Genomic DNA, 13,260 nt, shown 5'->3' on the forward strand with positions numbered 1-13,260 from the left:
TGGCACAGGGGCCTGGTGACCCCCACGTGGCCCCAGCAGCAGGCTGTCCTTGCTCCTGGCTGCTGAGCCCCAAGCTGGGCACCTTCTGCTCACCCGCCCGCCTGAGGCCCGGGCACCAGCTGCCTGTCATGTCAGCCTGTTCCTGGCCCTGCTCAGGCAGATGCAAAATCTCTCCTAAATCCTGTATTTAATTTTGTTCTCTGGGAAACTGTAGGAGGTTTTTGGAGATAAAGCTGAGCTGATAAGTCGGGGATTTGGCCGTTCTACCCGAAACTCCCAGACAGGGAGGCGGGTGGCAGGCCCAGGGTGCCGAGTCAGCTGGGCAGGGCTTAGGAGCCCCCCGGTCGCATCACCCCCACCTACAGTGTGCTGGGTCAATAGGCTCCCGAGGGTGACGGGTGTGAAGGACACCAGGGTGAGTGTGACTCGAGTGGGGGTCAGACCACTCGAGTCTAAGGGAAGCTGAGGCTGCATTGTGGTGGGAGGGGGGCGGTTTGCTGACGCTCAGCTACCCCTGGGGCTTCTTCCAAAGACCGTGCCTTCCCGGGGGGTCTGGTGTCTGTCCTGCCCTCATTGGATGCCCTGCCCCACTTAGCAAAACCCGCACCTTCCGGAACATTCTCCTCATTCCTGGTATGATGGGGTGCGGCAGGCAGCCCCACAGATCTCACTCCCTGTAAGACCCTGGAAGGTGCAGCTGGAAGGCTCTCCCTGCATCGCCCTGTTTTCCAAGTCAGGGTCTTTGAGACTCTCCAAGTAGTCCCTGGGCGATGAGTGTGACGACACACCCAAAAGAACCAAAAATGGCACCCAAACAAACAGAAAGGGCGTATTCACATTCACAATAGTTCTGTTCACAGCAGCCCAAACCTGGAAATGACCCAGGAGTGCATTAACGAGCGGCTGGGTGAGCACGGTGCAGCCACTCCACCGTCCGCACGGTGGAGCAGTGCGCAGCCGCAGAGGGAACGGGCCTGCCGCCCCACGGCACTGTGACCTTGGAACATTCTGCGTGATCCAGACACGAAGAGCCACGTACCATGTGGTTCCATGTACACGAGGTGCCCCAAACAGGCGAACCCCCAGGCAGGAGGGCAGACCGGTGGATCCGGGGGCTGGGGGCGGGGTGACTGCTGCTGGGGTCCGGGCGTCCGTCTGTGGGGGCGACAGGCCATCCCGGAACCGATCAGCAAGGGCCGCTTCCCAGCCCTGCGCATGCGCTGCACGCGGCCCAGTCACACACTGGGGCGTGATCACAGTGGCAGGTTTTCTGCTGTGTGTGTTTTACCGCAATAAAAACGCAGTGATAGAAAGAAGCGTGTCTACGAGGCTGGCTACGGGCTAGGCGCCGTCTCTGAGGCTGTTTCGGTCTTGCCTCTCTCGGCGGCGGCTCGCGCTCACGGAAGGGGGCGGCCCACGCTGGCATCCCCGCTTCGCTGGCGGCATGTGGACCTCCGGACCGTCCCCCCCCTCCCCCGCCCGTCTCTGTCCTTCCCACGTCATTGGGCAGCCTTTTCTTTATGAAGCCGGCTTTATATCTCCACATCGGTCCACCCGGCGTCTAGCAATTCCTCCCTTGTTGTCAGCAGTCTGACCTCTATCTGCCTCTCGCAGTTGGGATCTTCACATCATTTCCTTTCATTCTGGACTTTCATGGCTTCTTCCAAAAACTGCTTGGCTTGGACATTTCTGGAGTTAGTTCAGAGGGAGGGTGCCCTGAGGGGTGCTGAAGGTCAAAGCCCCCCTGGTTGGCCCCCCTGTGTGGGCGAACAGGGTGGGGAGCCCGGCAGACGCCCCTCACACGCCTGTTTCTGGACCCTCCCAGTCTCCTCTCCCACCTGCACCCCCACTCCACCAGACAGGCCTTGGACGTCGCCCGGGAAGGACATCATGGGGGGGGGGGGGCGCTGACACTGACTGAGATGTCCCGTGGCGAGGCCGAGGCCGGGGGTAGGGGCTGTTCGGACAAGGAGCCGGCCACACTAGCAGCTGCACCCGCCATCTCCCCCCATTCTCCAGCCCCCATGAGGAGCACCGGCCACACGGCCTTGGGTGGTGGTGTCTAGAGCTGCTGCCTGTGCCTCAGACCTCCAGGGCTCAGCTGTAGAGGTGTGGGCGTCTGGAACAAGTGGGCCAAGGCGTCGGCAGCTGCCAGGGGCTGGGCAGAGCCCCTCTCCCCTAACCGAGTCCTGGAAGTGGGTGCGGCTGCATGGGAGCCACATACAGTGCCCACCTCCTGGCAGACAGACTGAGAGAAACATGTGGCGTCTTCCCGGGATGAGGGGTAGATGGGACAGTGCCGGTGGTCCTGGGTCCCCACCTTGTGCCCACTGCCCAGGGGTGCAGGCTAGGAAGCTGCACCCTCAGCCCCCCTCAGCTTCCCTCCCACTCGGCTGGGGGCCAGGCCCCCTGGGCGCACCCTCACTCCCTGCCTGGCCCGTCTGCCCACACTCGGTCCTCCGTCTCTTCGTTTTCCCCACCAAGCTGGTGCCTCCCCAGGGAAAGGGACTTCCGCAGCTGCCTTGGGGTGGGCTGGGGAGGGAACACCCTTGTCTACTCCCTACGCCTTGGAGGTGGTTCGTGCTCAGTTTGGACTGTGTGCTCTTCACACTTTGGTGTAGGAGACCCTTCCCCCAGGAAGCCCTCCTGAGCCTCCCTCCCCTGCCTTCTTCCATGCTCTGGGCCGATGCACCTGGAGGAGGGGTCCCTCACCCTCCCTTCCTGCACATGGGGTGGGGGCAGCACCTTCCCTTCCCTGCTTCTTGGCCTCTCAGCCATCTGCTGTGGCCATAGCCCAGCTCAGGGCCATCTGAGCCACTTCAGATCCTCCTGTTATTACAACGTTCTGCTGGCCCCGGAGGGAGACAGCCAGGGATATGCCTCGGGCCCTTGTCCTTGCACGGCAGGTGGATCTGTTCAGAGACTGGAGAGCTCCCTGAGTTTTCATTCCAGGTGGGATTTCAGGGAGGGCACAGATGGGAGTCTGAGAAGGCCAGATGGCCGAGTTTCTGCTCCAGTGCCTTGGGTCCCTCAGGCCCCCCAACCTTCCCATCTGGGTGTGACCTCGGGCCTCCAGGAGAGCGCTGGAGGCTGCAACGCTGAGGGGTGGCAGACTCCTGTTTCCCCATCTGGAGACTTCTGGGCCAGGGACAAAGTGAGGGGGGCCTCAGGTGGGCTGAGTGGGACCCAGCAGGCCCACCATGAACCATACTGCAAGAGGCCCCCGAGACTGCTGTGGCACGGGTCACCACCGTTTCACTGCATGGAAGCCCTGCTCCTGGGCTGTGGTCACAGGCTCCGAGGGCACCTCCCACGTGGACCTAGGCTATGTCTGCGAGATGCCCTCTGGGGGCTCAGGGTGGAGGCCAGGGCAGACTCTGGCCCGTCCTTCGGGCCCTGCGTGGGCAACGCTCCCTCCTAACCATACCTGTCACAGGGGTGCTGGTCATGAACCCATGCCCCTGCCCCCTCACCCCCACAAGCCCCACTGCAGTCTGGCGACTCCGGCCCTCCTCTCGTCTGGGTCCTGGCTGGCATGCTGGTAGAGGCAGAGAACTCTCCTTGACCACCAGCAGCGGGGAAACCCACCGTCTGTTTGCTAGGGGCCCCGCTGACCTGTCCTACCTCAAATCCACCATAAAAGGGACACTGGGGTCAGAAGGTCCACCCAAAGGGTGTGGAAGGTCCAAGCTGCGGTGGGGAGACTGGGGCTTGCCCTGTCCTGTGAGGGGACTTCCCAGAAACAATGGGACTCGTCGTATCCTCTCTTCCCACTCCTGCTGGGGCCCTGGGGCCAAGGCTGAGCTGAGGTCTGTATGTGAATCCTGCCCGCTGCCTCCCGACTGTGTGGTCTGCCTGTGACTCAGTGTCCCTTCTGTGCACAGGAAGAGTAAACACCAGTGGCCTTGTGACAGCCAGGTGCAGGACGCCTGGGAGTGCTGGCACAGGGCCAGCACGCAAGCTCCTGGGGCTGGGTGTCATATTCCCCCATGATCTGCCATGTCCACTGCCTCTCCATGAGCTGCAGGGCTGTGTAGGGTGGGAAGGAGCCAAGTGGGTGCTGGTTAGTCCCAGCACTGGGCATTGGGCCAGCTGTGGCCACCACAGCCCCACACAGTGGCTGGCATAACCTCACTCCCCAGATGGGAAACTGAGGCTGGGAAACGGCCTGGCCACACGGCAGATGAGGTCAGGGCCATCTCCCAACCCGGGAGTCATTCCAGAGTGTCTTCACCCCCTTGCCCCTGCACCTCCGCTTTGGACCAAAAGTGCAGAGGTGTGGGGGTTTGCGGTTGACAGGTGGGGGTCCGGCCTCCTGATGGCAAAGCCCTGCTGGTCCAGCCTCACTGCGAGCCAGGTCGGCCCTGGGCCCCTGCTTTGGAGACCATGTCACAAGGTGGGCTAGAGTGGGACCACCACACAGGCAGGACCCTCCTCCCCTGCCTGCTGGCCCAGGGCCGTCCAAGGTCACCAAGCTCTGCTCCAGCCCCTGTGTTCCCGAGGGCTCCTGGGAGGAGACCCCTGGCATCTCAGCCACGTGCTGACCATAGGGGAAAGAGTCTGTGTGAAGAGCAGGCTCTAAGTAAGAGGTAAATAGCAGTCCCGACCCTGAGTGGACGCTATGTGTTTGCTGCCCTCTGGGGAAACTGAGGCACAGAGAGACTTGAAGCTGTTCCTCAGGCCACATCAACCTAAGGGGCCCCTGACCTCCTGCCCATGAGAGCAGACTCTGGCTCACTCTCTCACTCTGGGTCGGGAAAGCCTCCAACTCCAGGCCCCGAAGCCCACATGCATAAAGCACCTACTCTGTGCCATGAGGTGTAAGTGCCATTAGCACAGTGAGGGGTGCCAATGCAGAGGGTCAGGGCCTAGGGAGGAGGGCACCGCTGAGCTAAGCCTGTCTGGAGCCCCCGTTGATGTGTCTGAGGAGGTTCCAGGCCTCCCGTAGCCCTAGTGGGTGTGGGGCAGGGGCGGAAGGTGGAGGGCTGGGCTTCTCCCAAACTATGCTGGGAGGTATGCAGGTCCTGCTAGGAGGACTGGGGTTGGGGGTTCCTGTGGGAAGAGCCGCGACGGGAGGGGTCAAGGGCCTCGCAGAAGTGGGAGGACCCAAAAGCCACTGTCTGGTCCTGACACATGGCATTTTTTAGCCATTGGCGCCCTCTGCTGCCCATGTGGGGTATCACTGAGTGCTGAAACTCCCCCTTCAGAATGGGGATGAGGAGGACCTATGCCCCAGACCAGGTGTACTTTTACTCACCCCCCCCCCCCCAGGCCTCAACTATGAGCCTGGCCCTGGGTGGCCTTAGGGTACTGTGCCCAGGACAGAAGCCTCCTCCCATGTGGAGCAGATGTAAAAATCTGACTCCAGGCATCCAAGGGAGGCTGAATTCAACTCCTCATCAAAGATACTTCCGTGTGGGAGACCCCACTGGGACCTCTCGTCCCAGGTGCAAGGCTTCCTCCAGCCATATGCCAGCCAGGATGGGTGGGACTAGGGCCTGCCTGGTTCTTTAAGAGAGCCAATAGGGGAGGGTTCCTGTTGCCCAGCAACAGGAGGGCTTGGCGTGTACCTGTCGCCAGGAGACCTGGAGACTTCCTGCTCTGAAGACACAGTGGCCAGAGCAGAGTGGCCAGAGTAGACAGAGTGGCCAGAGCTACCCCACTGACCTTGCCAAGTTCCCCTCTCACCCTCCTGTACCCAGGCCAGTGGCACCATGGCTCAGACGGATGTGCTCCTGACCAAGCAGCCCGCCCCGCAGACAATACCGGCGTGCGAGCTGCCCCTCAAGCTGTATGATGTGGCCCGCAACACAGGCGCCTACACGTCCTCAGGCCTGGCCACTGCCGGCTTCCGCACAGCCAAGTATCTGGTAGACGAATGGTTCCAGAACTGCTATGCCAGCTACTACCAGGCCTTTGCTGACCGAGACCAGTCAGAGCGGCAGCGCCACGAGAGCAGGCAGCTGGCTGCTGAGACAGAGGCGCTGGCGCAGCGAACGCAGGCGGACTCTACCCGGAAGGTGGGCGAGCGCCTGCAGGACATACACTGCTGGAAGTCAGAGCTGCAGCGTGAGGTAGGCGAGCTGGTTGCTGAGACAGAGCTGCTGCTGGCCCAGAAGCAGCGGCTGGAGCGTGCCCTGGATGCCACTGCTGTGCCCTTCTCCATCGTCACCGACAACCTGCAGTGCCGAGAGCGCCGCCAGCACCCCGACCTCGTTAGCGACTATGTGGAGAAGGAGCTGCTGAAGGTCTGAGCCCCTTTGGCTCTTGGGGACCCACAGACCCAGGCCACCCTCACCTCTCTGCAGAAAGAATGACCTGCCTGAGACCTGATGGTGGACACAGGTGTATCCCCAAAACATGGGCTGGCAGAGGCCTTGGTGCCCATACCCCTCTGCAAACATAGGCACAGAGAAGTTGACTCTGTTTGTAGGTCAGGGACCAGAACTGACTGGGTGCTGGGGCAACCCAGGCAGGGGGAAGGGTCAGGGCTCAGACTCCCCAGGAGGCAGGTGTCCCTGCCACCAGGAGTGTGTCTGGTCTGACCTTCCCACAGCCTGGGTCTCAAAGTAGGCTTGGGGTGAGGCTGGGCTCCCTGCAAGGAGCAGTGCAGCCCATTCATGCTGGGTTAGGGGCCTGAGTCCTGGGAGTACCAGCATGGGGCTTCAGCACATATGGGGACTTGGGCTGAAGCTCAGCACTTGTCCACTTGCTGCAAACTCATGCCTGGTTCCCCATAGCGCCCCCATTATGGTGCACACTGGAGAGGGGACAGGGCCGAGGCTGCAGCAGGCTTTGCACCTGGGACATGTGTTGGGGATGTTTGCCTGCTGATGGGGCAGTCAGAGGCTGCTGAGGCAGGGTGGGGCCCAGCCAGTCCATCCCCTGAGCACTGACACCTCTTTACACAAACCCTGAGGAAGGAGAGGGGCCTGAGCTGCGTCCTGGGGACAGCCACCTGAGATCTGGAGTATGTGCAGGGTCAGGGGGCCTTTCTTGGTCCCTGCATCCAGTGGATGATCCCTTGGTCACCTCAAGTTCTGCTACCTGCTGGGCAGCCCCTTGGGTCACTCCGATCATGCAATTAAGCCTGATCCTGAACTCCAAGAGGCTATGTCTTCCTCACCCGAGGATACCCATGGTGGAAATCCAGGCACCAGTCAGTGGTATGGTGTGGATAGGTTAAGAATGAGGTGGAGGCTACATTCATTCCACAAGAATTCCCCCCACCCCCACCTGGCAGTATCTCTCCTGGGAAAGCCCCATTAGAATTAGGGGGTTACCCAGTCCAAGCCCCTGGTCCTGGTGGGGCAGAGTTCCCACACCTCTCAGAGCCTGAGGCTTCACCTATGGGCAGGCTGCAAGAAGTGAGCATGCGTGGGAGTCAGAGAGACAAACAGCTGTCCCAGAGGCTCCAGACATCCCCTGCACTGTCCCTGCACACTCCGGCCAGAACCCTGAGTCCTGTCCCTCACCCTCCTGCCTTCCCCCAAGTTCCCAACTCCCTCCTCGGCCCCCCACAATTGACCCCCTACACTCAGCTTTTGAGAGACCCCCAATCTCAGGGTGTAGCCCCTCTGTCCTGAGCCAAGGCCAATGGCCCAGGAGTGCATGAGCTACTTCAGTAGTGCATGAACAGGGACACAGACCAGGAGGCAGATCCAGACACACGTGCATTTGGTGCATGACTGAAGGCAAAGATTCAGATCAGGGGAAAGGGTTGTTTGTGCACAGAAAATGGAGCTGTCGAGGTAGCACAAAGAAAGGCAGGGAATCCCTCATGGTCAGTGTAGGGAAGGTCTCTATGTGTCCACAACCCCAAGGGGTAGCCCTGCCCAGAGGAGCACCTGCTCCCCAGGGGCCTAGGTCCTCAGAGACTGGAGGCCTGGCTGTCCAGAGGCTGATGCCCTCAGTGCCCTGGATAGGCTACAGGGACAGCCCCCAGAGTCCAGGGGACACTGGGTGCCAAACGAGTGGGAACAGACCCTCCCAGCAGTCCCTCAAAGCCCCTGGAAGAAAAGACCCTATGCAGTGTACCGAACAGAATGTTCAAAAACACTGAGTAAACCTGGTGAGGAAGAGCAGGATTGATGTCCCATTTTCCAGGAAAGAGACCAGGGGTCAACAAGGCCCAAGGCCAAGGCCATTCAGCCAGGGATCAAGTGCCAGCTGAGCCCCCCACTCCCCTGGACGTTGCCCCAAGTTTCAACCCCTCCTGGGCATTTCAGAGGCTGCCTGTGGGCCCACAGCAGCCCCGTCCGCCGTCGGAGCTTCACCAGGGGTGGGGTTTCCTCCCCCAGGAGGCCGAGCTCATCCGGAACATTCAGGAGCTGCTGAAAAGAACCATCATGCAGGCTGTGAACCAGATCCGGTGGGTCTCCACTGGCAGGATGACCCCCTGTTCCCCCACCCGTTAGACTGGCTTTGAGTAGGAAGTCAGGGGGACCTGGCTCTGAGGCTCAGAAAGGTGGGGCCTTGCCCCAGGTCACAGCCAGGAGTGCAGGCTGTGCAGGGGCACCAGGTGTGTGTGGAAGTAGCAGATTCCTGCATGGCCTGGGGGACCTGGGTGTCCACGTAGCCCAGGCCAGCCTCCTGGGGAGGAAGGGGCAGCTGCTCTTGGACACTGCTGGCTAGGTGGGCCTTGGGTCCTGAGGACTCCACACGGGGCGGGTGAGGTATGCCTGTGGTGTGGGGCGGCGGGGGGGCAGTGGGGGTGCTTGCCCTGCAGTGTCCCAGTAGGCCCGGCTTCCCCAGCCCTCTGCACAAACTCAGGCACCTCTCCACTGCCCCCAGGCTGAACCGGGAGCACAAGCAGGTGTGTGAGATGGACTGGTCTGACAAGGTGGAGGCCTACAACATTGACGAGACCTGCGCCGGGTACCACAACCAGAGCACGGCGGTGCAGTTCCACCCACACTCGACTAAGTTTGAAGAGAGGTGGGCTGCCCCATCCCCTCCACGTGCTCTTCCGCACAAAGCCCTGTCCCCGCCCCTTTGCCCCTGCAGCGCCCCCTTCCCGTCCTGGTTCCTCCCCAGCACCCCTGGCCCCTGAGGCTCTCACCACAGATGGCCCTCTTGCAACTCTTCTGCTCCAGAGGATGGGCAGGGATCAGGATCCCTGACCAGGTGACCACCACCACACAGTCACCAGAGAGATGAGATGGAGGTGGGGAGTGGAGGGGGGACGGGGAAGCCTGGGAAACAAGAGCAAAGACGACTGCCTTGCAGCTCCACAAGAGGCCGGCAGGGGGAGCTAGGCCACCCCCATTGTCGCGCAGTGGGGCTGGACATGGGGGACGCTGGTCGCAGAGCAGGGGCGGGGCGGCGCTGGAGGGTGTTGGGCATTGCTGGGGTAGTGGTCGCAGGAGGCGCGGTGAAGCACTGTGGCTGGGCGTAGGGGTGGGGCATGGTTTGTGCTGGGCGCCGGGACAAGGGGTGGGCCTGGTGGGAACCGGAACAGTTGGCAGGGTGCCCACCGGCCGCTTTCGCCCCACAGCGCCTCCACGCCTGAGACATGGGCCAAATTCACACAAGAAAACTTGGTCCGCGCCGAACGTGAGCGCCTGGCCTCCTGCAACCTGCGGGAGCTCATTGACTGCATCCTGCAGGACACTGCTGAGGACCTGAGACTGCAGTGCGACGCGGTGAACCTGGCCTTCGGGCGCCGCTTGGAGGAGCTGGAGGACGCACGCCACAAGCTAGAGCATCACCTGCACAAGGTGCGGTCGGACGCACCCAAGCCACACCCATGGCCGTGTCCAGAGCAGTCCTGGGTTCTGGGCGCCCATAATCAGAGAGACACCAGGCTCCTTGTGCTCTCCACACCCAGCCCCTGTTCTGGCTATTATGCCCTGGTCACAACCTGGCCTTGCCCCTGCCCCTCCTCCTGCCCTCCCATCCTGAGGGACCTCAGAGGCAGGGCTCCCCTCACTAAACCAGTGAAAAACTAGGTGATGTTGGGGGTGGTCTAGAGGAGTGACCGACCAGGAGAGGCTGCCAGGTGCAAGCAGGAGGAGAGAAGATGGGAGGAGGTGGTCTGGGCCTGGCAGGGCTCCGACTCCTGACACGGGCTGTTAGGGTAGCCGGTGCTGCCTCCAAGTCTCTCTGGTCGTTGGCTAGGGTTGGGGCTGGTGACCGCCAGGGCTCGGGGAGTTCAGGCCAGAGCTGCTACACAGCAGGCTTTGCTGTCTCACCCCAGCCCCCAGGTGCCCTTGGGTGGGCCCAGGCAGCTGTGCATGCCCTCCCTGCCTGCACTCCTCCTCCAGAGCCAGCGGACAGGTGGCTTCCTGGACGCAGTTCCAGGGCTCAGAGTGGGGGCCAGGTCCATGCTGGCAGCCTGCTTTGCCTGGGGCCCATGGGGACTGTCTTGTGTACAGACACTTCGAGAGATAACAGACCAGGAGCACAACATAGCTGAGTTAAAGCAGGCCATCAAGGACAAGGAGGTGCCTCTGAAGGTGGCTGAGACTCGCCTGTACCAGCGCTCGCACCGGCCCAATGTGGAGCTGTGCCGTGACACCGCCCAGCTCAGGTACAGTCCTGGAGTGGGTTGGGCCACCACCCCAGCCCCAGGCCCCTCCAGGCCCCCCTCAGCCCCTGGGACCCCCATGAATGCCGCCGCCCCGCACACACAGACCCATGGATGTATTGAGGAGACACTGGGGCCTCACACCGACACAGCTCACACACACAGGCATTTGCACGTCCCCACTCCCACCCAGCCCGGCTGGACACTGCACGGGCCCCAGGGGTCACGGTGTCAGGCCTCTGGGTGCCAGGCACAGTGGGGCACTCCCCACTTCACCCGCTGCCGTGCAGTCTTCCCAGTGAGGAATCTCAGGGTCTGAGAGGCTGAGTCCACCTGCGTCACGGACCGGCCCCCACCTCTGAAGTCACAGGAGGCCCATGGCCTGGGCTGGAGCCATAGGTGGAATCCTGTCTTTTGTTTTTCTAACTCAGGGAGCGCCCACTGCCCTTGTGAGCAGAACTCCTCCACTGCCCCCACCCCGCTGGCCTTGACCTTCCTCCTTCCCTGTTTCTTGGTTTGTTCAGGAAACGGGGGCTTTACTCAGCTCCAAAGGCGTTGGCCCAGCCTGCTTCCAAACACCAGGAAAAGAAGGAACCACGGGGAGCCTTAAGGCCTCTCACAGAGCCCCAGCCTCAGTCACTCCCCAGCTCTGCTTGTGGGCTAACCTCGGGGACCTCTGGGGTCCTTTATGGCTGAGTATCTCAGCTGAGACCCCCCGCCAGGGTTCCTAGCCTCTGAATAATCTCAGGCCTTGCCCCTCCCAGCCCAAAGGCCCAGTGTTCTGGTAATGGCCCAGTTCACACCTCCTTCCTCCAAATCCCCCAGGCTGGTGAGTGAGGTAGAGGAGCTGAACATGTCCCTTTCAGCACTGAGGGAGAAGCTTCTAGAAGCAGAGCAGTCATTGCGCAACCTGGAGGACACACGCATGAGCCTGGAGAAGGACATCGCCGTCAAAACCAACAGCCTCTTTATCGACCGCCAGAAGTGCATGACCCACCGTGCCCACTACCCCACCGTCCTCCGGCTGGCTGGCTATCAGTGACCTGGGCTGGCACCACAGAGGAGCAGCCCCACTGTCCTTGGCCAGACCTGGGCAGGGACCTGTCCCACCCCTCAAATAAAGGGCATGTTAGCTTTCCATCTGTGGCGTGGGCTCTGAGTGGAGCCTTGGAAGGGGCAATTCCTCGTGCCCAGGGTAGGCCCAGTTACCACCTGCGGAGAGGGGTCAGCCAAGGATGGTAGAGACCCCACCTCCTCACTCAAACTGACCACGTGAGGCCAGGCCCCTCCCCAGCTCTGACCATAGCCCAGGCCTAGATGGTTTCTCTGCCCAACTGGGCCACCTGCAGGATGCTTCAGAGTAAGGGTCCCCTCTCATCCCACCGAAGCTACACCACTCATCACGGCCTCTGGTCGTTGCAATAATAACCTGCTCTTTGTCTTCCATGGGCCCTGAATGTTGTCATGGCGAAGCCAACAGGCTCTCCCCTCACCAGTGGGAGGGGACCCTGAGGCAAAGGTGTCAGGACACACCGCTAGCCTGCCTCTTCCCTGAAGGGCTCCACCCTGGGGCCTTCCGGCATCTGCGGTGCCTCAACACCCCTGGATGGCACTGGGCCCCTGGGAAAACCCATAAGACCTCTCCCTGCACCTGGCACAGGGCAGGCACCTGGGAAGGCAGACCCTGACCTGGGAGGCGGGAACATCAAGGCTCTGGAGGGCCTCCATGCCTAGCCACCTTGGTTACCTTTGGGGGGCCAGTCTCCTTGGCCAGCCCTCTTCTCAGCCAGCCAGTGAGTCAGGCTGGGGTGTGGCTGCAAGGAAACTGCAGAGCCCCTGCTACCCAGCTGGCCCCATACCCCTCTGCACCCTGTGCCCACTTCTCTGGGCAGAACTGTGCTCCCCAGGGAGGGCCAGGCACTTTGTGGGGAGGTGGGGTGGCAGTGAGGCTCCCCTTGCTGTGCCTCCTGCCCGCTCCTGCCCATCCTCGACCCCCTCCCTTCTCTCCCCCGCTGCTGTCTCCTCCCCAGCGGCGGGCAGCTCGTAGACAGGACTCTCAGGGACACTGCCATTAAGAGGCCTGGAGATAATGGCTCCCGCTGCGCTGACTCCTGCCACTTAGACCCCATTACCACCCTGTGGCCAAGGCAGCGTCCCCATCAGTCCTGACGGCCGCCCCGTAGAGGCCTCCTGAAGGGTGGCAGCTGATGGGAGCCCAGTGAGGGGCACTGTTTGAAGCTCATTATTTCCAGAGCTTGGCGGTGACACCAGGCAGGGAGGGTGGCAGGCGCAGTCCCGGGGGGCTGCCTGATGGCTGGGCTTCGCTGTCTGCAGTTCTCTGCTGGCCATCTGTGAGGCTGGAGATTGTGTCACCCTGTGGAGAGCACTGACCGGGCCCTGGAGCTGCGCCATGGCTCCAGGCGACAAGTCAAATTCTCTGTGGGGCTTGGGGTGGGGATGGACAGCTACATCCACCACAGGCTGGCCAGTTGCTAGCAGTAGAGATTCAGCCTCTGCAGACCCTCTGTGGGCGGCTGACCCCGTGGGGCCACAGCACCCGCCACCCTGCCGTTGTCACGGAGATGTCAGGCAGCATGTCCAAGCAGTGGCTATTTCTGTCCAGACGCCTCGTCCTCCTGCCACCCGCTGAGTCACCTGTGGTGCTTGCTGGCTGCCCCCGCTCAGAGCCTGGCCTGCCTGCCCGTTGCAGCACTGCACCCAGCCGGGGGCCC

At 62.0% G+C, this 13,260-nt stretch overlaps 1 protein-coding gene across 1 annotated transcript; it reads left to right on the plus strand.

Annotated features, from left to right (window-relative positions):
* The first annotated feature begins 245 nt into the window (after positions 1-245).
* Positions 246-11,660, plus strand: TEKT4 (tektin 4). Its single transcript, XM_028528979.2, has 7 exons — positions 246-415; positions 5,703-6,248; positions 8,301-8,371; positions 8,794-8,937; positions 9,497-9,719; positions 10,377-10,531; positions 11,354-11,660. The coding sequence occupies exons 2-7, from the start codon at positions 5,715-5,717 to the stop codon at positions 11,568-11,570; spliced, it is 1,344 nt and encodes a 447-aa protein (XP_028384780.1). The 5' UTR covers positions 246-415; positions 5,703-5,714; the 3' UTR covers positions 11,571-11,660.
* The last annotated feature ends 1,600 nt before the right edge of the window (positions 11,661-13,260 follow it).

The sequence above is a fragment of the Phyllostomus discolor genome, chromosome 3 (assembly GCF_004126475.2).
Source record: "Phyllostomus discolor isolate MPI-MPIP mPhyDis1 chromosome 3, mPhyDis1.pri.v3, whole genome shotgun sequence".
Lineage (NCBI taxonomy): Eukaryota > Metazoa > Chordata > Mammalia > Chiroptera > Phyllostomidae > Phyllostomus > Phyllostomus discolor.